This window comes from Otolemur garnettii, unplaced genomic scaffold (assembly GCF_000181295.1).
Source record: "Otolemur garnettii isolate 467f Iridium unplaced genomic scaffold, OtoGar3 scaffold00018, whole genome shotgun sequence".
NCBI lineage: Eukaryota > Metazoa > Chordata > Mammalia > Primates > Galagidae > Otolemur > Otolemur garnettii.
Window position 1 is genome coordinate 28,356,709 of NW_003852413.1, and position 24,624 is coordinate 28,381,332.

Below are 24,624 nucleotides of genomic sequence, written 5' to 3' on the forward strand. Positions count from 1 at the left end.
TTTTTTTTTTTAAAAGTCTGAATATCTAATTCAAGTTCTTAGTAAGATTCCATGGGGTGCTGGAAAATATCTAGAAACTAGAAAAGATTATAATACAGAGGGACACATCTAAGAGCAGGAAGTGTAGCAAGGAAACAGAAACCATAATAGCCTGGTGAGAAACCATGATGTAGGCTGTAAATAGCAGACAAGACACTGGAGAAAATAAAATTAACATGGTCAGGGGGTAAAATGATAAAAAGATGAAAAGGAAAGAGGCAGGCGGTCAGACACAGGGGATATAACCTGGGAACAATAGGAATTCTGGAGAGAACAAAATAGATGCAGAGGAAGCTATAATGAAAGAAATGGGAGGAGAAAACTTCCCTGATGTAGTAAAGAAAGAACTCGGTTGGAAACTGAAAAATGTTCTGACTTCCAAGCAAAGTTAATAATAATAAAAAAAGGGCCCCACTTGGACACACTATGATGGAATTCTTGAAGTTAGAAAAGTTAGGACAATTTCTGGAACACGCACACACACCCTTGGAACAGGAAACTGAAGGAGGAGAGAGATTTTTGCTTTTCTTTTTATATCCTCTGTTGTCTTTTAAAAACATACCATGTATATATATTTCTGTTACAATTGTAAAAACAAGTTTAAATCGGGGGGAGGGGTGGTGATAAGTAAGGATCTTATGGACAAATGGGAAAAAAATAACCAAGAGCCTAAATGAAAATGATCTCATGTTTCTTACAACACCCAAAAGAAATAAATGTCAATTTCTTTTGACTTCAAATCCTCCGTAGAAAGCCATTTTACTTTGTAACCCATTTGTAAATTTTCTTGAACAGGATAAAGGAAGTGGAAAGAAAATTTTAATCTTCCTCTTACTGGATCTTCAGCTATTCATGATATAATAATTGTCCGTCAATGCACTCTAATATTTTCTATTCTTGTCTGCACCATTTTAAAAATGCAATCCCAATCCATTAAACTGAATGGGTTGTGACCTGCAGCTTGAAATACACTGATCTAGAAAAACCTAAAGGAAAATCTATGTTGGTATTCATGAATCTCAGGTGCAGAAGTTATTTAAAAAAATAATCCCTCCTGAGTACTCTTCTTGAAGAAGCCATTTGAAGATGTATGCTAGGACACTAGAAAAAATCATATGTAAAAACCCAAGAATGAGAAAAAAGCCCGGCTTGAAGCACCTGCTTAGAGATTTAGAAGAAGAGTCATCATGTATTCTCAAAAGAATGTGAATTGCAAGCACCTTTTTGCAATCTTCTGGCAATGTCTTTTAAAATTGAAATGTAAGGCCAGGCACAGCAGCTCACGCCTGTAATCCTAACACCCTGGGAGGCTGAGGTAGGTGGATTGTCTGAGCTCAGGAGTTTGAGACCAGCCTGAGCAATAGCAAGACTCCCATCTCTACTAAAAATAGAAAAGCTGGCAACCATATGTATTGTACCAAAATAAGTAGCATTGACCTAAATGCCCAGTAACAGATTAATAAATTATGGTGCATCTATGGTAAAGTAATAAACATCATGTAGCTTTTTTTTTTTTTTTGAGACAGAGTCTCACTTTGTCGCCCTCAGTAGAGTACTGCGGTGTCATAGCTCATAGCAATCTCAGACTCTTAGGCTTAAGCGATTGTCTTGCCTCAGCCTCCCAAGGCAAGAGAGGCTATTTTTAGAGACGGAGTCTTGCTGTTGCTCTGGCTAGTCTCGAACATGTGAGCTCAAGCAATCCACTCACATCGGCCTCCCAGAATGCTAGGATTAAGGTGCGAGCCTAGCCCATGTAGCTATTTTTAAGAAGTTAGCTTGGGTGGTGCCTGTGGCTCAGTGGGTAGGGCGCTGGCCCCATATACTGAGGGTGGTGGGTTTGAACCCGACCACGACCAAACTGTAACAAAAAACGGCCAGGCATTGTGGTGGGCGCCTGTAGTCCTTAGCTACTCGGAAGAGTGAGGCAAAAGAATTGCCCACGAGTTGGAGGTTGCTGTGAGCTGTGATGTCACAGCACTCTACCGAGGACGATAAAGTAAAACTGTCTCTAAAAAAGAAAAAGAAAGAAAAAAAAAAGAAATTAGCTATATATGACCAGGCACAGTGGTTCTCACCTGTAATCCTAGCCTTCTAGGAGGCCAAGGCAGGAGTTCAAGACCAGCCTGAGCAAGAGCCAGACCTTGTCTCTACTAAAAATAGAAGAAATTAGCCAGGTGTTGTGGCAGGCACCTGGAGTCCCAGCTACAGAGGCAAGAGGATGGCTTCAACATAGGAGTTTAAGGTTGCTGTGAGTTACGATGATGTCTTGGTACTCTAATCTGGGCAAAAGAGTGAGGCTCTGTCTCAAAATAAAAGAAAAAAAAGAAAAAAGAAATTAGCTATATATGAATTAACTGGAAGAGTATCCATTATAAAATGGTGATTTAAAAAAAGCAAGTGTTGGATACTTTCTGTATGATCCTGTTCTGTAAAACACAGAGGAGGAATCTGTTAAAAGGGTTTACATCTGCACGTATTTATATCAGAGAAAAATTAGAGAGAAAAATGTGGAAGGACCAGAACAAACTGTTAAGGCTGGTTAATTCTCAGATGAGGAACTGAGGGGAAAGAAAGATAGTTGGCTTTACAGAATGTTGGCTGCTCTGAAACACATCTGAACTCACTTGTTGCCTTGTTTTTGAAATTTTGGATGATGTACTTGGTAAAGGGTAACAAGTTAATATATATACATTACTCTAAATATTTTTTTTACTCTAAATTTCTTTTAAATCGTTTCAAAATTGAAGAGCCAAAAAAGTATTTACTCCTTGAAAAGAGATTAGCTATGTTGCAAACAAAAAGGGCAAAGTTCATAACCTCAGATGAAGTTGGAAACAGTGAGAATGAATGGGGAGAAACCAATTTTCTGCAATGGGAAATAAAAATTCTAGTTCTATATTGTCTGTGGTCATTGAATATCATATCAAAGGTGCCTGAAAAACTTTAAAACGAATTCTAATTCGCCTGTAATCCCAGCACTCTGGGAGGCCAAGGCAGGTGGATTGCCTGAGGTCAGTGGTTCGAGACCAGCGTGAGCCAGAGCGAGACAACCCCCCCCATCTCTAAAACTAGCCAGGTGCTGTGGTGGGCACCTGTAGTCCCAGCTACTGGAGAGGCTAAGGCAGAAGGATCACTGGAGCCCAAGTTTGAGCCGTGAGCTATGATGCCACAGCACTCTACCAAGGGCAAAAAGGTCTCAAAAAAAAAAAAAATTCTAATTCTTCCTCTCTAAATTGCTGAGGAAGATTACAGCAGTCTATATAGCACTAAAAAGAAAATTAACCACAAAATGTGGGTAAGGGCTAAAACTGAGGCCCAACTTTACATGCTCCCTTGACATGTGGTGATATGGGAGGAACTTGAAGGAACTAACCACAAGTTCTCCCCACTGTATTCCCTTGGATAAGGTCCCCCAGCCACAGAACCCCTCTTATCAAGATGCCCAGGAGGACATACGGCTTATTCCTGAGTATTGGGTTCCAGTTTTTTGCTAGCCTGCAAAATTAGTCAAAGAAGCAAAAAAAAAAAAAAAAGCCGATCATATATACTTCTGCACAATCTAAGGGACTTCCTTTCCTCTCCTCTTTTCTTATTTCTCTTTTCTTTCTTTCTTTCATTTTTGGGACAGAGTAAATCAGCCTAACTCCTAGCAGCAACCTCAAACTCCTAGGCTCAGGCAGGAGGGAACCAGTGAACCTGGCATTGTTATATGGTCAAATCTAAATTGATCTATGCCTATTATACCTCATTCACAAATCTTTTGTTTAAAAATAGTAAATTCTAAATAGATACTGATAGAATGGGAATACAAGCAAAATAAAGATTTCCAATACACACTGTATGCCTATAAATCACATGTACCCCCTAAGTATGTACTGGTACATATTTGTAATAATTAAAAATGTAAAAATACTCCCAAGACTGGGCACCGTGGCTTACGCCTGTAATCCTAGCACTTCTGGGAGGCAAAGGCAGGAGGATCACTTGAGCTCAGGAATTTGAGCCCAACCTGAGCAAGAGTCAGACCCCTGTCTCTACTAAAAATAGAAAAAATTAGCCAGGTGTTATGGCAGTCACCTGTAGTCCCAGCTACAGAAGCAGGAGGATGGCTTGAGCATGGGAATTTCAGGTTGCTGTGAGCTATGATGGCACCTGGCCGACAGATTAAGACTGTCTCAAAAAAAAAAAAAAAAAATTTCCAAACCCTTATGTCACACCATATAAACAAGCAAATCCTGGATGGATTAAAGGGTTACATGTAAAAATTGCAAAATAAAAATTATAGGAAAAAATATATAAAATCATATACATCATTCAGGAGTGAGAAACTTGCCACCATAAGGAAACTGGTGGCCCTCCTGGTCCTTAAGGGCAGCCTTCTAACTGAATCCAAATTTTACTTATCAAATCCTTTCATTAAAAGGGGCGAAAGAGAGAAAGATAAAGCTTTTCTTGCCTCCTTTGGTGCTTAAAAAAGAATGATCTTAAAATCAGCAGGCCGCAGGTTCTCCACTCCAAAAAACGAGAAGCCATCAAAGAAAAGAGGAAAATATTGGATTACAAAAATGTTAAAAAGTTTAGAATGGTCTTTAAAAATCAAAGTGCCATGATAATTTGAGGAAATTTTCAAATAGATAAAAAAAAATTTGTAGGGAAAATTGTTCCCTGACCTTGAGCATAGGTTTGCTTTCTGCTTGAGAGACCTAAAGAGTCTTGAGAATGGCATGTGAGTTGTGTACGCGGAGGAGGGCAGAAAATTAACCTCCAAGACAGAATGTATATATGAGTTGTGGCAATACCAGGCCTAATGGTTATAGTAAAGATTCTCTAGATTCCAAAGGTCTCTAGACGCTGGAGGCAAAGGTTGTACTGAGGTCTGCAGTTTTGCAGAAACAAAGGTGGAGACATCCTATCGGATCCTCTCCAGTCCTCCCTATCAGTGCTGATACCTGATCAGCAGCTTTTATCCTTTTAGCTACTTCTTCCTGTTTTCTGATAATAAATACAGACCTAGAGGTTTTCTGGAGAGGACTCCTCCCTGAGTTCTTCAGCCCCACTCTTCATTCCTCACTCCCAGATCCCTTCAAAAACTCCTAAAAATTGATAAGAAAGAAACAGGGTAGTAGCAAGAGATTCAATCGTGGAGAACTTGAAGAGGCAACTCTCACAGAGCAAACCCAAATGTTCACTAAACCTTTTCTTCATCAGGAGGTTGAGGTAAAAAACAAAAGGCAAAAAAAACCCAAACAACAACAAAAACGTCTATAAACCAATTAGTAGACACTGTCCAGCAGAGAACTGTAAATTAAAAAACAATGAGGTCACTTCTCACCTATCAGATTAGCCAAAATTATAAACAATAACATCTGCTGCTGGAAGGGATGAGGAAAACAATACCCCCAGACGCTGTCGTGGGACATGTGAATTGTCACAGTATTTTGGGAAAGCAATCTGGCAATATCTTTTTTTTTTTTTTTTTTAACAGAGGGTCTCCCTCACTGCAGCCTTGAACTCCTAGGCTCAAACAAGCCTCCCACCTCAGCCTTCAAAGTACTGGGACTACAGGCATGCACCACCTCATGTGGCCCTTCTCCTTCTCCCCTCCCCCCCACCTCCTCCTCTTCTCCTTCTCCTTCTCCAGAAGTGGGTCTTAAACTCCCAGACTGAGGAGCTGCTCCTCCATCATCCTCCCACTTTGGTCCTCCCAAGTCCTAGGATCACTGGTAGGAACCATTGTGCCCAGATGGTGGTAGTATCTATTAAAATTAAAAATTCCCTTTTCCCCAGTAATCCCATTCCTGAGAAACTCTAACATAGAAAGAAAAGCATCAGTACACAGGGACAGGCATAAAGCATGTTTACTGTAGCTGTGTGGCAGTAGCAAACTGGAAAACAAGTCAGTGCCCATTCAAGAAGAGAATGGAATATTATGCAGCCATTAAAAAGAATGAGTTAGACCTGTCCCATCCAACTTGGAACATTTCTGCCATGTATTTATGGTTAAAGGAGAAAAGCAATATGATTCAACTTTTTAAATATAATAATACCCCCAAACAAAAAATATTAAATACGACTCCCTCCAAAAATAAAAAAAAAATTGTGTGTGTGTGTCTGGTGTATGTTTATGAACTGTTAGGGAGAAAAGGTAGAAGTTAGGAAGGAAGCAAGCCAGCCAGGCTATTAACATGGAGGAGGAGGAGAGAAATACCTAAAAATAAGTTTCTATGTATGTGATGTGACCCCATCCATGCAAAATTATGTACACATAAAGAAATGGGGGAAAGGACTATTAACATGTGAGGGTGGGATTGCAGATGACTTTTACTTTTTTCATTTTTTTAGGGTTTAAGTGGTGTATGTGTATATGTAATCAGTCAAAAATAAAGCTGTTTTTATTGTTGGGGGGTAATGTAGAGGTCCCTAAGGGATCTGATGTAATGAGCATACAAGATCAATATTTAATTAACATATCAATTGCTTGCCTGTCAACTGATGTTCACCAAAATCTTTGAAGTGTAGGTTCCGTTAAGTAGCCAAGCTGTCATCTGAAACATTGTTTACAATTCTCCCACTTAACAAATGCTGAGGAAGATGGAATGATTACAAATGCCAAAGTCTTAGGAAATGATTAAAGCAGGTTTTATTTAAGAGCCATCAAATGACAGCATCTCCTGTACTCGCCACAGTTTAGAATTCCCTCACCAAACTGATCTCCGGCCAACTTCCAAACCCTTCTATCACTGCCTTCAAACTTTTCAAATTTTTAAGACCTTCTACTTGGTTTTGCTATTTCTATTACTTCCTTCCCACAGTGCAGGGCTTCAGTGACTGGGAATTGACCTTGCTCTGGTGGGACTGTTTTACCTCTTCTCTCCCTTTGCTCTGTGGACCTGCCAGGTTCAGGGGAGGGTCACAGGTACTTAGGCTCTCATAAAATGTTAGGGACAGAAGGGCAGACAGGAAGTTGGGCTTTACTTGCTAAGCATTCAGAGGTAAATAAGGCACAAGAAGCGCCTGTGGCTCAGTGGGTAGGGCGCCGGCCCCATATACCGAGGTGGAGGGTTCGAACCCGGCCTGGCCAAGTTGCAACAAAAAATAGCCTAACCGGGCGTTGTGGAGGGCGCCTGTAGACCCAGCTACTCGTGAGGCTGAGCCAAGAGAATCGCCTAACCCCAGGAGTTGGAGGTTGCTGTGAGCTGTGACGGCACATCACTCTAGCAAGGGCGATATAGTAAGACTCTGTCTCTAAAAAAAAAAAAAGAGAAAGAAAGAAAAGAGAATAAGGCACGATCCTATAGAAATCACGACCAGATGCGTCATCAGTGCTCACCGCACAGGGCTAGGTTAGTACAGGGGAGGATGCCATGATCGGTGAGGAGGACGGGGCAGCCTCTAGGGCGCTAGGATGCAGCGGAGGGAACAGCATGGGCAAAAGTCTAAAGGTTCTCCACATGTAGTGCCAGACCAGCAGCGTCTGCAAGCATAATCTTGGAATTTGCTGAAAATTCTAATTCTCAGGCCCCACTCACAACCTACTAAAGCGAAACTCTGGGTGATGGGTACTAGAACCTGTTTTATAAACTCCTCCAGGTGATTCTGACACACGCTAGAGTTTGAGAACCACGACTCTGGTAAAGGCCTAAGGATGAGGAGGAGAAAAGAAAGGATTTGTGAAAGGCCTCGGATCCCCGTCAACGGGTTAGATTTTACCCGTAGGCGCGGCCTCCAGCTTTTTAAGCTGGGGCCTATGCCACTCACACACTTTTCCCAGCTCGTTTCGAGGTGCGCTAGCATTCCTCGGTCCCGGGAGCCAATCAGAGCCCCCTACACGACTCTCGACACTGGGCAAGAGAGGTCCGGCCGCAGACCCCACACCCCAGTTCCATGCGGCTCCCATCCAGGAAAACATTAGCACATGAGAGACCCACAGGCACCGAGCAGTGGCCTGGAGGCGAACGCGTAAGGCCTGCGCACTACCCCACGCCCGCTGCGCCCGAGCAGGAGGGTCTGCCGACCCAGGCTCCGCCCCTAGCCTGAGGGGCGCGGCCTTCGGGCCCGGAGGCCCCGCCCTAGATGCCCCGCCTCCGGCCCACCTCCCCGGGCGGGGAGCTCGGTTGCGCGCCCGCGCGCGCGCCCGCGGCCGGGTTGCAGGGCTGGGCGCGCGCCCCGCGTCCCGGGCAGGAAGATGGTGGCGAGCGCGCGAGTGCAGAAGCTGGTGCGGCGCTACAAACTGGCGATCGCCACGGCGCTGGCCATACTGCTGCTGCAGGGCCTGGTGGTGTGGAGCTTCAGCGGCCTGGAGGAGGACGAGGCTGGCGAGGTGCTCCGACTGCCGGGCGTGCAGACGGGCGGGCAGGCCGGGCGCGGGGGCGCGCGGGGTCCTGGTGGGGCTGCGGGCGCCCCAGCCAGGGAAGTGGGGCACTGGCCGCGTGCTTGCCGGCTGCTGGCGGTCACCTGGAGCGGGGCATCCGGCCCCTGGCGCACCCTTCCCAGGCAGGCCTAGGGAGCTGCGCGCAGGGACAGTGCGTGACCCGGAGACCCAGGCCGGACAGACTGGGGGCTGGGGTGGGAGGAGCAGGTCGCGGTGGGGTGGTCTGTGGCCAGGGGAACGATGAAGGTCAGGCGCGGGGAGCGGGGCTAGGAAGCAGGGCTGGGCCGGAGCCTGCAAGAAGGTGGGGAGCCCCAGGCCAAACTTTCTGAAGTTGGGAGGGGGCGGGTATGTGTGCGCCGTGGGCAGAGGAGTGAGGCCAAGGGACCCCGGGCATCCCTTACCCAGCTATACCTGAGGGGCAGGGAGCAGTGAGGAAGTGGAGCTCTGGGGTGGAATTAGAGCCTGGGACAAAGTGTGTACCAGGGAACAGGGAGTGACCCCGAGGGAGAGAACTGGAGGTGTGGCTTGCTCAGCCAGGGGTTTGAAGAACCTGAGTAGGTCTTCAGAAGGGTATGAGAGCGGGGGAAGTGAGCTGGAGACTTGGCCTCAAGGCATTAGGGAATTGGAGAGGGTGTCCCTCTGGCTGTAAGGGAATGAGGACAGCAATAGCTGGTTTAGCAGATCCCCAGGCCCTAAAGCAGAGGCAGCTACCATCCAGCTCAGTCCCCAGGTCCCAGACTCTTGGCTAATGTGGTTTCAGGTGGAGGCGGAGACACCTTCTCCCTTTAGGAAGAGTCCAGTGGGGTTTGAGTTCATCCTGGAAGAGCAAAGAGGATGGGCCAAACCATAACCCTAAGCTTTGGGTGAGAGATCTGGGTTTCCCTGCCTCCACCCCCTTGTTCTGTTGCCTTCTGGGCTCTGGGTCAGAGGCTCTGCTTGCCTTGTCCTCTTGGGCTTCTCCACCTGGCAGGGTGAAGGTCAGCGGAGCCCCAATGTCCACTTCTGCTTCCTACATCTTGACAGTATGGAAGGCCTTGTGTGGAGACTAGAAGAGCTGTCCTTGCCTTTTTTGGGAGAACCAAGAGGGTGGGGGGAGCTGGACTGAGTCACATGAGACCATAACTCCAAAAGGAATTAGGGGTTGGGGAGGCTTGCTCTGCAACATCTGCAGGAATGAGCTTGTTCTGTGTGGACCTAAGTAGGAGGAAGAGGAGAGGGTTTCAGGCCCAATATAAGGAGACTCTTTGGGTGGATGGGACATTCTAAGATGGAACAGGCTGCCAGGCAGTTAGGGAGCTCTCTAACTCTAGAGTATGTGAACTGAGGCTGGTGACCACTCTGGAGTGGGGCATGTCAAAGCATCTTGAGTTTCTCCAAAACAAATGATCTTTCAAATGGGTCTGTGAGTCTCTAAATGGGCTGAGGTCCCTACTGCCCTGTCCATAGCCAGGGTGGAGAACTGGAGCAGTGGAGTGGTTGGGATACCATCCCTACCCTTACTCCCTTCTTCAGCTTCCTGGCTGACGTTGACAGGGGAATCCCAGAGCAGGTTGGAAAAAGACTCCTGATGAACTGAAGGTTGTGCAGTCCAGGCAGCCATTGATGCTTGGACACCCCCCTCAGCAAGTGTCTCTCCAAGTAGTGTAACATAGTGCTTGGGAAGGTGAGCCCTGAGTTGGATGGCCCACTTTGCCATCCTCTTCCAGCTCTGCTCCTTAGTAGACTACTGGTAAATGACCTTACCTCCTTCTCTACCCTCATGTATTCTCCTCAAGTCGGGGATAATAATAGCAGCTCTCATGTTGGGTGATTAGAAAGATGAAATGAAAGCCATGCCTGTGAAGCACTTGCAGGAGTTCCTGGCACATGCTAAGCTGTCAGTAAATGACTCTCATTATCTCAGCACTGCACATTGGGGACATGCATTCATTCATTCATTCATTCATTCACCTAATATTAAGTTCTACTTTGTACCAAGCACTGTGCTACTACTGGGATACAGAAAACAGATGAAGACCCTGCTTGTCAGGGGCAGGCAGTCTACAGGGAGAGACAGACAGTGGAAAGGAAACACAATAGAATAACAAGAAGCTGGTTCAGATCAGGTGTGGGGAAAGGCTTCTCCCAGGGAGAGGGGGCAGGAGAGTTCAGGCAGAAGGCTCTGAGCAGAATAGGTTTAGCTGGGTACCCTTGAGGAATGGACTGGAGGGTGTGGTGCTTTCCCTGAAAGAAGGCTGAATCCTATGTGGCTGGAAGGACCACAGTAAGGGGCCAGTGTTTTATTCTAAGTGCAGTGAGAGAGAACCGGAGAGGTGTAAGTAGCAACAGGATCCAATGTGCATTTAAGATGTGCATGCACTCTGGAGGGGGCCAGAGTGAATGCCAGGAATGATCACTAACCTCCAAAGAGCCACTTGCTAATTTTCAGAGCTTTTACAAACACTGTCTCACCACTTATTTTAAATGCAGTCTGAGAGTCCGAAGAAGGTGGGGTAAGCATTTCTGTGTTCACTGTGGCCCAGAGAAGGATTCCAAGGAAGAGTTACAGAGCCAGGAAGTGGCAAAGGATTTTAAATGCCTCCTTGGTGAGAAGGAAGGGGACATTGACGCTAGAATGCATCTAGGCCAGAGGACCAGTCCCTGCCCTCAGTCATCAGCTGGGTCCCTCAACTTAGGGGATACTGGGGGCAGCTCTCAGGAGCATAAGCCTGGGGCCTGCTGATGTTCATGGACATGCCTGGGAGGGGGTGGGGTGGGGGCTAGCTGCCCGCCCTCCAGAGCCTCTCTGATCCCTCTAGGGTACTTCCTGGGTCCCCAGCCTCCTCTGGGATTGTCCTTCTCAGGGTCAGCCAGTTCCCTGCTGCAGTGCAGGGCACCACCATGCCTATCTCCTCCCATATCCTGTCCCCTACCACATCCAACCTGGCCCTGTGCCCTGTTTCCTGCCCTCCTGACCAGCTTCCTGACTCACTGATACTGGCTTCCACCCCAAAAGCCCACAGCTCTCTGCCATCTCTACCCACCTAAGCTTGGGCATGTCTTTCTCTGCTTGCTGTGTGCCCAGGTTAGATGTCACCAGGCTGATGTACACTCAGCTCAGTGAGGTTGCATTCACCCTTCCTAGGTGTCTTTCCAGTGTGGGTACAGAATAGGCCTGCTGCCTCCTCCTGCAGGTATCTATTCTCAGATGGCAATGGATACACCAGCTGTCTTTGGCCACCTCTCAGGAGATCAGAGGGCTGGCTGGGTGCTGGGTATAGAGGGCCTCAGTGCCAGGGTATAGGGCTGGGGCTCTGGCTGAAGGTGGCTATTAGCCTGACAATATGAGGTTCCTGCCATGCTCAAACAAGGGAGGAAAGGAAGGTCCTAGAGAGTAAGAAGCAGAGAGGACCCAGCCCCCAGGGGCCTCCACAGTGTACAAGGGTCTTGGGTCTCTCTCTCTCTCTTTTTTTTTTTTTTTTTAGACAAAACCCCAAGCTGTCCCCTTGGGTAGACTGCTGTGGCATCACAACTCACAGCAACCTCCAACTCCTGGGCTCAAGCGAGTCTCCTGCCTCCGCCTCCCAAGTAGCTGGGACCACAGGTGCCTGCCACAAGGCCTGGCTATTTTTTTTTGGTTGCAGCCATCATTGTTGTTTGGTGGGCCCAGGCTAGATTCGAACTCGCCACTTTAGGTGTATGTGGCTGGCACCTTAGCCACTTCAGCCACAGGCGCTGAGCCGGGTCTTTTTCTTGACTTCATAGCTATTTCCTCCTCTTCTTCCCACAATAACTATAAGGATGGCCACATTTACTGATGCTGCACCTATGCCAAGAGCTCTACCTTCACTCATTCATTCAGCAAATACTTATTGAGTGTCTGCTATTGCCAGACACTCTCCTAAGCTGCAGGAATATGTCAGTGAATGAAACTATAAAGATCCCTGCCCTTGGGGAATATATGATCTTGTGACAAGGCAGAGTAACACTGTATAAACAAATAAATGATAGGATGATAGAAGGTGTGATGTGTTGTGGGAAGATGAAGCAAAGGATGAGGGAGGGCTGGAGTTTTAACTCCAGTGGTCAGGGTGGACCCAACTGAGAAGATGACATCTGAATAAAGAACGGAAGGTGGCAAGGAATGAGCTGTGGAGCGGGGAGGGGACAGTGAGTGCAAAGGCATGGAACACCACAGGGAAAGACTAGGAATCAGGAGATAGGGAGTGCAGGCAGGGGCTAGTGAGAGGGCAGTGAGAAGGGGTCAGAGTCTGGGTGTGTTTTGAAAGCAGCCCCTACAGGATGTGCTGATGGAGTAGATGTGGGCATGAGGGAAAGAGAGGAGTCAGATGACTCCTGAAAGGAGTTCAGCCTGAGCAAGCGGAAGGATGGACTTGGCATGATCTAAGATGGGGAAGACTGAAGTAGGGGCAGGTTGGAGAGGAAGAGCAGGAGTTAACTTTTGGACGGGTGAGTTGGAAAGTTCTATTAGGCTGCCAAGGGAGCCTGGTGGATGTTAAATGCCTGGAGGTTCAAGGCCAGAGATGTATCTGGGAGCCTGGATGGAGCTTAGACACCCAGAGACTGAGAGAAATCACTTAGGAAGTGATGGAGCTGGGACAAGGAAAGGCCCCAGGGCATGCCTTGGGAGACAGGCGGTACCAAGAAGACTGACTAGGAGTAGAAGCAGAGACAGGTGAGAAGCCAGGCGGGTATCCTGGAAACCAAGCCAGGAGGGTGCTTCAAGGAATAGCGTGATCTGTTAAGTCATGCCGCTGAAAGGCCAAGAAGGAAGAGGACTTAGCAGCAGGGAGCTTATGGAGTGGTGAAGGGGAAGACCCGTGGGAGAAGGTTTACAGTGAACAGAGAAAGCAGTGAGGACAGCTGGGGGGATGTGCTCGGACAAGTTAGGGAACTGCTGGTGAGCTGGCAGAGCTAGCTAGACTCAGCGCCCACCCCAAGGCTAAAGTGTTCACTCGTGCCCACCTCTTGCTTCTCTGTCCCTTCCACGTCTCACCCACCAGACACCAGCCAGATGTCCGTGTGCCAGCTGTTCCACCAGGCCCTGGGGAGGTGGAGCTGACATGCCTCTCCTCAAAGAACTCACTGTCTACTAGAGAAACATCCAGGGCTTTGGAGCTTAGCAAATCCCACTGGGGTGGATGGGATAGCTGAATGCCAGGGGACTTGGAGCTGGATCTGAAAGCATGGATGGGATTTAGTCAGGCAGGGAGAGCAGGGGAGAAGGTAGGTAGACATGCCATTCAAGCAAGACCAAGCCATCTAGGGAAGCATCTGGACTTGAGGAAAGGCAGCAGGGGACAGAGTGCATACAACCAGGAAGCAGGGGTGTGGCAGCCGAGGCAGCACATCACTGCAGAGTTCCCTTCAAGGGACAATCTGTTGCAAGTGCAGTGAGGTGACAGCCTCCAGCTATCGGTACCTTCAGGCCCTGCCTCAGCATTCCGGCCGCACATAGAGGTGGCAGAGGACTCGCCTATGCTGCCTCCTCACTGAGCTGGCCAGGGCTTCCCCAGCACTGCACTGAAGTTCCTCTTGCACACACACTATCTCCTTTGCAGTCTGAAGCCTTTCCTTGCCAGCTCCTGCCCTGTGCCGTCATGCACAGGTATACCCCGAGTCAATCTCGTTTTCATCTCTGCTTCCCAGAGAACCCACCCAATACTGAAGTCTCGGGTTTCACCTCTCTTCCTCCCTCCTGGGCATTCCTGTACTCTCTGTGGCCTCAGTATTCCCACATGGAAATGTTTTAGTCCATGCTTTGGATTCATTTGGAAATTACAGTCTTCTGAAGAACACCATCTCTTCCCTGGTAGGAGTCAGGGGCTTCTTCTTCTTCTTTTTTTTTTTTGCAGTTGTTGTTGCTGTTTTAGCTAGTTGGGGCTGAATTCGAACCTGCCACCCTCAGTATAGGGGGCTGACACCCCATCCACTCAGCCACAAGTGCCACCCAGAGTTCAGGGGCTTTAAGTAGACACTCTTATGTCTTCTGCAAGGGGGTGTCCACACCCTTCCCTTGGGACACATGTGGATCTTCATTTTAATATCTGCTAAAAAAGAAAGTGGTATCTGAGTCCAGAGCAAAAATAGCACAGTGCTGTGTGATCTGAGAGCAGTGGCGGGCAGGAAATGTGATGGCACAGTGGAGGGCCAGCCCATGCTTCCCCAGCTGCTGGTTAGGCAGTGTCCCAGTGGCAGTGCTGTTTGTGCAGAGTCCTCAGGTGAACAGAACCTGTTAAGGTAAAGTGTAGGCAGGAGCCTCTAGGTCTTAGGGTGTCACTTAAATAAGATGGAACGCAAGGAGCAGGAGGAGGTAAATGACTGCCCCCATGATGTATGTCTGCTTATCTTTTACAGAAAGGAAGGCAGAGGAAGCCACGACCACTGGACCCTGGAGAGGGCTCTAAGGACACAGACAGTTCGGCAGGGCGGCGGGGCAGTGCAAGCAGAAGGCATGGGCGCTGGCGGGGCCGCGCTGAGAGCCCAGGCATGCCCGTGGCCAAGGTGGTACGGGCAGTAACTAGCCGGCAGAGAGCCAGCAGGCGGGTCCCACCTGCCCCACCCCCAGAAGCCCCTGGCCGCCAGAACCTGAGCGGGGCAGCAGCTGGGGAGGCGCTGATAGGGGCAGCTGGTTTCCCACCACATGGAGATACAGGGAGTGTGGAGGGTGCCCCCCAGCCCACGGACAACGGCTTCACCCCCAAGTGCGAGATCGTGGGCAAGGATGCACTGTCTGCACTGGCCCGGGCCAGCACCAAGCAGTGCCAGCAGGAGATCGCCAACGTGGTGTGTCTGCACCAGTCTGGGAGCCTCATGCCCAAGGCTGTGCCTCGGCACTGCCAGCTATCTGGTGAGGGACAGGGGTGCCCCAGTCCTTCACAGGCTAGGTTGGGGAGGTGGCATGGCCCAGATTATCACCCCCATTTCTCAGAGAAGGAGCTCAGAGGGGCCCACCTCCCTTTCCAAGTTTTCAACACAGTATAGTAAGAAGCATAGGTGAAGCAGAGACCCAGGAGCAATGGGCTCCAAGTCGAGGCAGGCAGCCCCCAACTTCCATCTCACCCCTACTTGGTGTGATTCCGCTTGGCCTCACCAATACCCCTGTACTCTGTTCTCAGGGAAGATGAGTCCTGGTGTCCAGTGGGACGAGATGAGGGCCCAGCAGCCTGTGGATGGTCCCCCAGTAAGGATTGCCTACATGCTGGTAGTTCATGGACGCGCCATCCGCCAGCTGAAGCGTCTCCTTAAGGCTGTCTACCATGAGCAGCATTACTTCTACATCCATGTGGACAAGGTACTAAAGGTGGGGGGAGGCCAGGAGGTATGGGGTGAGCAGAGCAGAGACTCTGAAGAGAATAGACAGAAGTGTTCTTGCCCTGACTCAAGTATCCAGAATGCAGGAGTGGCCAGTGCAGACAGGCAAAGCCATTCAGAGCTGGAGCTCTATTTTATATTACGTGTACTCTGTCCTGGGGTAGGAGTAGGGTGGTTATAATGCCCGGCTGCATCTGCTGAGAATCCCCTCTCCCCAGCGTTCCAACTACCTGCACCGTGAGGTGGTGGAGCTAGCCCAGCTGTATGACAACGTGCGGGTGACACCTTGGCGCATGGTCACCATCTGGGGTGGGGCCAGCCTCCTGAGGATGTACTTACGGAGCATGCAGGACCTGCTGGAGGTGCCTGGCTGGGCCTGGGACTTCTTCATCAACCTCAGTGCCACCGACTACCCAACCAGGTGTGGGGCTGGGGCTCAGAATCCCCTGGATGGGAGGGGAGGCCTATCCAGGTGGGCTCTTGGGGTTGGAGACCCTGATGGACTCTCTCCTCTCCCCCAAGTCTCATTCTGTGAACCTGCACAGCCCAGATGTGGCCTAGCCACCTTCTAGGGGAGGGGTTACTGAGGGATGATCTGAGAATTGAGAATAACGGGAGAGGGAGGGGAAGCCACAGGCTAGTACCTGGGGTGTCAGGTCAGGCAGCAGTGGGTAGAGGAAGGGTGGGCTGGTCTTCCTCAGGGGCCTCAAGTGGCCCCCACCCAAGAGCATCAGCCAGGGATAGGGCACACGGCCAGACTGTTCTCAGTGAGGAAGAGTGGGCCACAGTGAAGGGAAAGAGTGCTGGAGGTCTGTCCTGGGCCAGTGATGGAGTATCCCTCACACATGGCTGCTGGCCACCCATTCCTCACTAGGACCAATGAGGAGCTGGTGGCATTCCTATCCAAGAACCGGGACAAGAATTTTCTTAAGTCACATGGCCGGGACAATTCCAGGTGAGGATGATGGGGAAGGAGACCCTGGTTCTGGGATCTTGTCCCAACCTCTCCCACACAGTGGGACTCGGTGGCCCCAGCCCTGGGTTACAAAGCCTCCAAACCAGTCACAGGTTGAGGAGTGCTGGTTGCTAGGTGGGTAAAAGAGCTTAGAACCCAACCTACAGGACCCCCTGGTATGGCTCTTCTGCCACCCACAGATTCATCAAAAAACAGGGCCTGGACCGGCTCTTCCATGAGTGTGACTCACACATGTGGCGCCTGGGTGAGCGGCAGATTCCAGCAGGCATCGTGGTGGATGGTGGCTCTGACTGGTTTGTGCTGACACGCAGCTTCGTGGAATATGTGGTGTACACAGATGACCCACTTGTGGCCCAGCTCCGCCAATTCTATACATACACACTGCTCCCAGCCGAGGTGGGTGAGGGGCAGGCACACCAGCCAGGGAGGGTGTGGCTGGGCTGGCCACAGCTCACCGTCCACCCTCCTTTGCTACCTATAGTCCTTTTTCCACACGGTGCTGGAGAACAGCCTGGCCTGTGAGACCCTAGTGGACAACAACCTGCGGGTCACCAACTGGAACCGCAAGTTAGGCTGCAAGTGCCAGTACAAGCACATTGTGGACTGGTGCGGCTGCTCCCCGAATGACTTCAAGCCACAGGACTTCCTCCGGCTGCAGGTGCTTGTCCGTAGCTCAGAGAGGCTGTGGTTTGCTAGGGCTTCACCCCAGCTTTTCACCCTTAGCTTTCCAAGGTCAGAAGGGCAGGGTAAGCCAGTCGGAGAATCTGGGGGGTCCTCTACCTGGAGCAGTCCTCAGGGGCCTGGGGCCACAACAGCAGGAAAAAAAGCTGTAGGAGGCTGATCTCTAGGCAGTGGTAAGAGGGGCCCCTACCGTGCACTCTGGGACCTCCAGAGCCCTTCACCTTCCTTGCCTCTCCTGCTCCAGCAAGTCTCCAGACCCACCTTCTTCGCCCGGAAGTTCGAGTCAACCGTGAACCAGGAGGTATTAGAAATCCTGGACTTCCACCTGTATGGCAGCTACCCACCCGGCACGCCAGCCCTCAAGGCCTACTGGGAGAACACCTACGATGCGGCCGATGGCCCCAGTGGGCTCAGTGATGTCATGCTCACCGCTTACACTGCCTTCGCCCGCCTTAGCCTGCGCCATGCCGCCACCACTGCACCCCCACTGGCCACCCCCCTCTGCAGGTGAGACCCCCTTCTGACATACAACAGGCCCTCAGGTTGTGGTGCCCTATGGGGAAGCCAACCAAAAAGCAACAGCCCTACCCACAGTGAGCCCAAGGCAGGGAAAATGCAAATACAGACAGAAGACAAGAGCCAGGCATGTAGGTGCTGTGGGGTATAAGATTTGGGGCAAAGGAAATGCCTGGGGATGGGACCTCCCCAGAGCCCCCTCCCTTGGACTCTAGGCCAAGTCCAGTGTGCTGATGGCATCTCCCTTTCTCCCTGCTGGAACCTTCTTAGGTTTGAGCCCAGGGGCTTGCCGTCCAGTGTGCACCTGTATTTCTATGACGACCATTTCCAGGGCTACCTGGTGACGCAGGCGGTGCAGCCCTCAGCCCAGGGCCCGGCAGAGACGCTTGAGATGTGGCTGATGCCCCAGGGGTCGCTGAAGCTGTTGGGGCGCAGTGACCAGGCCAGCCGGCTCCAGAGTTTGGAGGTGGGACAGGTCCCCGCGCCCTTGCCTTCTCCTGACCTCCAGCAAGACTCAGGGTAGTGGGATGACAGGGACAGAACACCAAGGAAGGAGTAGGACTTGGTTAGGCCTTTATGAACTAGGTTCACTGGGCTCTTTTCCAGTAGTGGCAGCCTTGGTGATGCCCTGTGCTGAAACCCTGTCTTGCCCCCACATGGGCACTTTGAGGAGCAGCTCCCAATTGGGAGACACAGGCTGCACAGGGAGGAGGGCGGGAGTGTCAGTTCCATGACTTATAAACTATAGAGATTTCTTCTAGAGGGACTTGGACATTCAAGTTGGGCCACAAGATTAAGCTATTAGATGTCTCTTCAGTCTCTTTCTTAGAGGCTTTGGCTTCATGTGGGAATGAAGCCAAAGCCTCTAAGGCTATAAACTCCATCTCTAAGCCTCTGGGCAAGGCTGTGAACTCCATCACTACCTTATGTCCCCACCATTGCAGAGTAGTTCATAATGGAAGCCTAGAACAGATCTCAGAGCTGGGAGAGATATTAAAGATCTCCTAGTCTGACCCCTTCATTTTGCAGATGAGAAAACTGAGGCCCAGAAAGAGACAGAGACTGACCTGAGGTTACAGAGAGAGGCAGCGACAGAGTAGAGAAAAGGACCTCTCTCCAGGCTCTTGCCTAGCTGCCTCCTTCTCTACAGGTCGGCACCGAGTGGGACCCCAAAGAGCGTCTTTTCCGGAACTTTGGGGGGTTGCTGGGGCCACTGGATGAGCCTGTGGCCATGCAGCGCTGGGCCCGGGGCCCCAACCTCACAGCCACTGTGGTCTGGATTGACCCAACCTATGTGGTGGCCACGTCTTATGACATCACAGTAGATGCTGAGACCGAAGTTACGCAATATAAGCCCCCACTGAGCCGGCCCCTGCGGCCCGGGGCCTGGACTGTTCGACTGCTTCAGTTCTGGGAGCCGCTGGGTGAGACCCGCTTCCTTGTGCTGCCCTTGACCTTCAACCGCAAACTACCTCTCAGGAAAGGTAAGGATGTAGTTCCTGAATTATGCCCCAAAGCAAGACAGAATAGGATTCGCCTCTTCTGGGAGGCGACCCCCAAGAAGCCAACCATCAGAGCTACCCCTATCCCTAAAGTAAGGGAAGGGAGAAAGCTTGGGCCTTGATTTTCTATGCCTTAGCATGCCAGAGTTGCCCTGGGGCATGGTAGAAAGGGAAGGTTTAGAGTTGAGCAGACTTGGGTCTGGAACATAGTTCTGAGAGTTTAATTGGTCTTTTGTCCTTGGAAACTATTTGGCTTTCCTGAGCCTCAGTCTTTTTTTTTTTTTTTTTTAAAGACAAACTCTTAAGCTATCACCCTGGTTAGAGCGCTATGGCATCATAGCTCACAGCAAACTCAAACTCTTTGGAATCAAGCGACCCTCTTGCCTCCCAGAGTGCTAGGATTATAGGTGTGAGCCACTTTGCCCGGCCTGAGCCTCAGTCTTATCACATGTAAAGTAGGAGTGGTGCATGCAATAACAGAGACCTGGTGCATGCAACACATATCCACTCAACCTGGCTCTAGTTAAAAAAGGGAAATTATTCGAAGAATGCAGAATTTGCCCTGCACAGAACCCCGAAAATGTCTTAGGTCTCACCAGGAACTAGAGGTGCTTTCTCCATTTCTTGGGACCATCATGTCCTATCTCTGCTTATTGGCCTCAGGCTTTGGCTCTGTCTGCTTCTCCATACATGGCCTCTTAGTACAACAGAGATTGGGCAGGGCCTTTTAGTTCCCAGGTTCCACATTTTGGGGATAGCAAATCTGATTAGTCATCCTAGTCCACCACGTGGCAGGTGGGCAGGGTCAAATGGCTGTCCTCTTGCTTGGCTGAAGTTGCGAAATAGCCTCTGAACAGAGGCATGGGCTGGATGGGTTCCTACAAGGGAGGGCCTGATACAGGTAACTGCCCCCTGGGAGATATTAGGGACAGTGTATGGGGAAGAGTGGCTGGGTTGTAGTAGGTGATCAATCAGTAGATTGATGTTTCATTTTACCCCATCCTATCAAAGGAAGGTGTCTAAGAGCAGGGGTAGCCTAGAGGAGGGGGTGCTGGGACTGTGGCAGTTCTAGGGCAGACAGGCTGTATTCCCAGCATTCCTGGAATTCCCAATCTATAGAAGGAGACAGAGGGAAGAATGGAGGCCACCTGCAGGAGGGGTCTAGGGCTGAGCCTCAAGGACAAAAAGAATCCTGTAAGCCAAGGGGACAAAGTTTGCCGATATCTGTGCATGAGGGGTGGAGGGCCTGAGAATAGGTTTCTGAGGGCTCTGGAAGCCACTGATGATGGTCAAAGAGGGGCACAAGTCACAGAACCAGACTGTTGCCTTATTTTCTAAAGTACCTTGAACCTACTATTTCACTTAATCCTAAAGTTGGGAATCCAGGGCATATTGCCGTGGTTTTATAAAACTTAACAGATTTTTTTGGCCAGGCACAGTGGCTCACACCAATCGTAGTACTCTGGGAGGTTGAGGTGGATCTCTTGAGCTCAGGAGTTTAAGACCAACCTGGGCAAGAGCAAGACCTTGTCTCTACTAAAAATAGGAAAATTAGGCCATACGCCATGCATCGTGGCTCACACCTATAATCCTAGCACTCTGTAGTCCCAGCCACTTGGGAGGATAGCTTGAGCCCAAGAGTTTGAGGTTGCTATGAGCTATAACAGACACCATAGCACTCTACTGAGGGCAACAAAGTGAAACTCCGTCTAAAAAAAAAAAAAGAAAGAAAGAAAGAAAAATTAGCCAGGTGTGGGCAGCGCCTGTGGCTCAGTGGGCAGGGCGCCAGCCCCATATACCAAGGGTGGCGGGTTCAAACCAGGCCCCGGCCAAACTGCAACAAAAAAATAGCCAAGTGTTGTGGTGGGCGCCTGTAGTCCCAGCTACTTGGGAGGCTGAGGCAAGGGAATCACCTAAGCCCAGGAGTTGGAGGTTGCTGTGAGCTGAGTGACACCACGGCACTCTACCATGGGTGATAAAGTGAAACTCTGTCTCTACAAAAAAAAAAAAAAATTAGCCGGGTGTCCTAGCTACTCAGGAAACTGAAGCAGGAAAATCGCTTGAGCCTAGGAGCTTGAAGTTGCACTGAGCTACAATGATGCCACTGCATGTTAGCCTGGGCAACACAGCAAGACCCTGTCTCAAAAAAACTAACAGTTTTATGGGCACAAAAAATTCCTTGGACTAGCCCAAGGCCACTCAGCAAGTGCTGACTCTGGAAGAAATGGCATAGGAACTTGTGGTACCTGGACTTGACTCTTGGATCTGGCCTCCATGGAATCTGTTGGGTGGGGTGTGCTTACTGCCTTCTTTGCACTTCCAGATGATGCCAGCTGGCTGCACGCAGGGCCACCCCACAATGAGTACATGGAGCAGAGTTTCCAAGGCCTGAGTGGGATTCTGAACCTGCCTCAGCCAGAGCTCGTGGAAGAGGCTGCCCGACAGCACACAGAACTCACCGGCCATGCACTAGAGGCCTGGACAGATGGAGAACTGAAGGGCTTCTGGTCTGTGGCCGGACTGTGTGCCATGGGCCCCTCTGCCTGCCCTTCCCTGGAGCCCTGCAAACGAACCAGCTGGAGCTCTCTGTCCCCTGACCCCAAATCGGAGCTGGGGCCTGTCAAAGCAGACGGGCGACTCAGGTAGCAGGGCCCCAGCCAGCACCCCTGGAGGACCAGGGGAATTGCACCTTACAGACAATGGAGAGGTGTCCCCTCTCATAGGCAAGAACCAGAGGCCACGCAGCACACCCGTTTCAGCCATCAAGAACCCTCACAGACGGCAGGGAAGGTGAGCGCAGCACTAACTCCTGCTGCTGCCTCTGCTAGGAACCGGAGGGTTGGTGCGAACGTGAGGAAAAGGGCTCCAGCAGCATTCCACACCCAGCTCTTCCTCTCCTTCTTCTCTAATGTTTTTTTCTTTTTTTTTTTTTTAATTTAAAAAGGAAAATGGGTGGTCGGGGGAGGAACTAGAAACAGAAAAGATGTGCAATAGGGCTCAGAGCAGCCCCAGGAAGTGGGCCATGGCTGTGGGGGCTGGGCTTGCTGAGCCCATGTGCTGTCGCTCTGGATGAGGCTGGGCCCACCTCGCTGTCTGGGGCTTTGTTCTCCAGCTTGGGCCTGTGGTGCTCATGGCTGAGGCTTTGCAGGGTTACAGGTGCCCTGCCAGGCTCTCTGGCCCAGAGAACAGGTGATTTGGGGGGGGGTACTGCAGAGCTGGGCTCTAGCAGGGACAGCCCCTCTTCTTACGGCCAGGGGACCTAGAAGAGGGCTGAGGCTGGCTCCAGGATTTTCGAACATACCCTGCCCCTTGATGGGAAAGACAGGACATCAAGACCCAAGACCAAGGCAGAGTTTCTTAGACCCTGGGAGGGTGAGCCCTCCTGACAACATGGGAGCTCTGTCAGGGCTCTCAGAAGAACCTGGACTAGCATTGTGCCTGAAGCTCAGTGTGAAGTCTGAAATATGCAACAGAAGAAATATATCTCTATCTCTCTAAGCTAAGCCTCTGTGTTTTTCCTCCTGGGTGCTGGGAAGCCATCACCATCTGTTGGGGCTCAAGAAGGTGAAGGTCTCATTCCTTTAGAGGGGCTAAAAAAGGTGAAGGTCTCTTTCCTTTAGAGGGGCTAAAAATGGTGAAGGTCTCATTCCTTTAGAGTGGAAACAGGTTAGAAACTATCCCAAGAGCCAGAAGGGACTCAGGGGCACATCTAATTCAGCTCCTTATTTTTCTGAGGGACACACAGGCCCAAAGAGGCTTGGAGAGTTGCTCATTGCCACTCAGCAGGCCAGTTGACCAGCAGGATTCAAGCTTAGATTGAGAGCCCTGACCCAGTACTCCTGCCCCCACCACAAGGTTAGGTCATAGCAGATGCTGGCTGATCTGTCCTCTTCATCACCAGGGCCCATCCTAGAAGCTCAGGCTTGCCTTTGGGGGCACCCTTAAGAACAGAGGCAATTTCAGCTATGGCCTGGTGGTCACTGTTGGAGCTTCTCCCTTTAGGGGTAGGAACAGCAGTGGCTTGGGTCCATAGCCATGGCCCTAGGAACTGGGAAGACACTGCAGAAAAGACCTGTTCATCCTCCCTCCCTTTCTCAGGTCTCCTCTCCCCTTCTGACTCTCCTTCTGTTGTCAGACAGGGCTCAGTGTCAGTCCTTCACACCTTAATGTGGGAGGAGTAAAGGTGAAGTTTCCTAGACCTCAAAAATCACCCTATCAGCCAGCCATACTGATTGTATCAGCTCGGCTTGGGGATCAATTACTGCCCAGGCTGCCACATGTCAAGTTTTCCTAGTTGCCAGAAGAGGGCACTCCTGACCAGCAATAACAGTGATGGGCAGATTTCTTTCGTTTTGTTGTAGCCACGCTACTGACTTTGTGTGCAGCATCTCACTTAATCCTCACAACCCTTTTACTACCTTCATTTAGCACAGTGGCTCTCCGCCTGTGGGTTGCAACCCACAGGAACTGTATTAAAGGGCCGTGGCATTAGGAAGGTTGAGAACCACTGATTTAGCAGATGGAAATAGGCTAAGAAACGGTAAGCCAAGAGTCCTCACTTGCTGTTAGATGGTGGCAAACAGGCTTCACAACTATTCTGTTGTGACGCTTTCCCGCTCTCATAAGAGCCTGGCTGGACAGGTAACTAGGAAGGAGCTAACAGTAAGAACTCAAAAGATACGGCCTGGGTTCAGAGGCTAAGAAGATTACTCCTTCGGGTTCGCATTTTAGTGAAGGTCTGAGGCTGTACTCTGGTTCTCACAGGCGTCTTCAAACTATGGCCCAAAGGCCACATGCAGCCCGCCTAGGACATTTATCCAGCCCACCAGGTGTTTTTGCCACCACTGCCTGTCCTGCCGACCTGTCCCAGGGCCCGCAGTCAGACCCTCCAATGGTGTGAGGGACGGTGAACTGGCCCCCTGTTTAAAAAGTTTGAGGACCCCTGCAATGTTGGATTTTTTGTTTTGTTTCGCAATATCAACTCTTAGGTCAATAAAAAGAAAAATTAGGGCGGCACCTGTGGCTCAAAGGAGTAGAGCGCCAGCCCCCTATGCCGGAGGTGGCAGGTTCAAACCCAGCCTCAGCCAAAAACTGCAAAAAAAAAAAAAAATAACCAGGTGGCATCTGTGGCTCAGCAAGTAGGGCACCGGCCCCAGATACTAAGGGTGATGGGTTCAAACCCAGCCCTGGTCAAACTGTAACAAAAAATAGCCAGGCATTGTGGC

General features: G+C 50.3%; 1 protein-coding gene across 1 annotated transcript; it reads left to right on the plus strand.

Moving 5' to 3' along the window:
- The first annotated feature begins 8,091 nt into the window (after window positions 1–8,091).
- XYLT2 (xylosyltransferase 2) lies at window positions 8,092–22,897 on the plus strand. The gene is made up of 11 exons (XM_003786492.3): window positions 8,092–8,359; window positions 14,768–15,260; window positions 15,529–15,704; window positions 15,943–16,145; window positions 16,599–16,679; window positions 16,880–17,096; window positions 17,182–17,358; window positions 17,626–17,888; window positions 18,168–18,363; window positions 19,048–19,381; window positions 21,723–22,897. The coding sequence occupies exons 1-11, from the start codon at window positions 8,225–8,227 to the stop codon at window positions 22,043–22,045; spliced, it is 2,598 nt and encodes an 865-aa protein (XP_003786540.1). The 5' UTR covers window positions 8,092–8,224; the 3' UTR covers window positions 22,046–22,897.
- The last annotated feature ends 1,727 nt before the right edge of the window (window positions 22,898–24,624 follow it).

Coding starts and splice junctions, on each gene's coding strand:
- XYLT2 (XM_003786492.3), top strand. CDS start 8,225: ATGGTGGCGAGCGCGCGAGTGCAGAAGCTGGTGCGGCGCTACAAACTG. Junction 16,680..16,879: donor CATGGCCGGGACAATTCCAG/GTGAGGATGATG, acceptor TGCCACCCACAG/ATTCATCAAAAAACAGGGCC. Junction 17,097..17,181: donor ACACACTGCTCCCAGCCGAG/GTGGGTGAGGGG, acceptor TGCTACCTATAG/TCCTTTTTCCACACGGTGCT.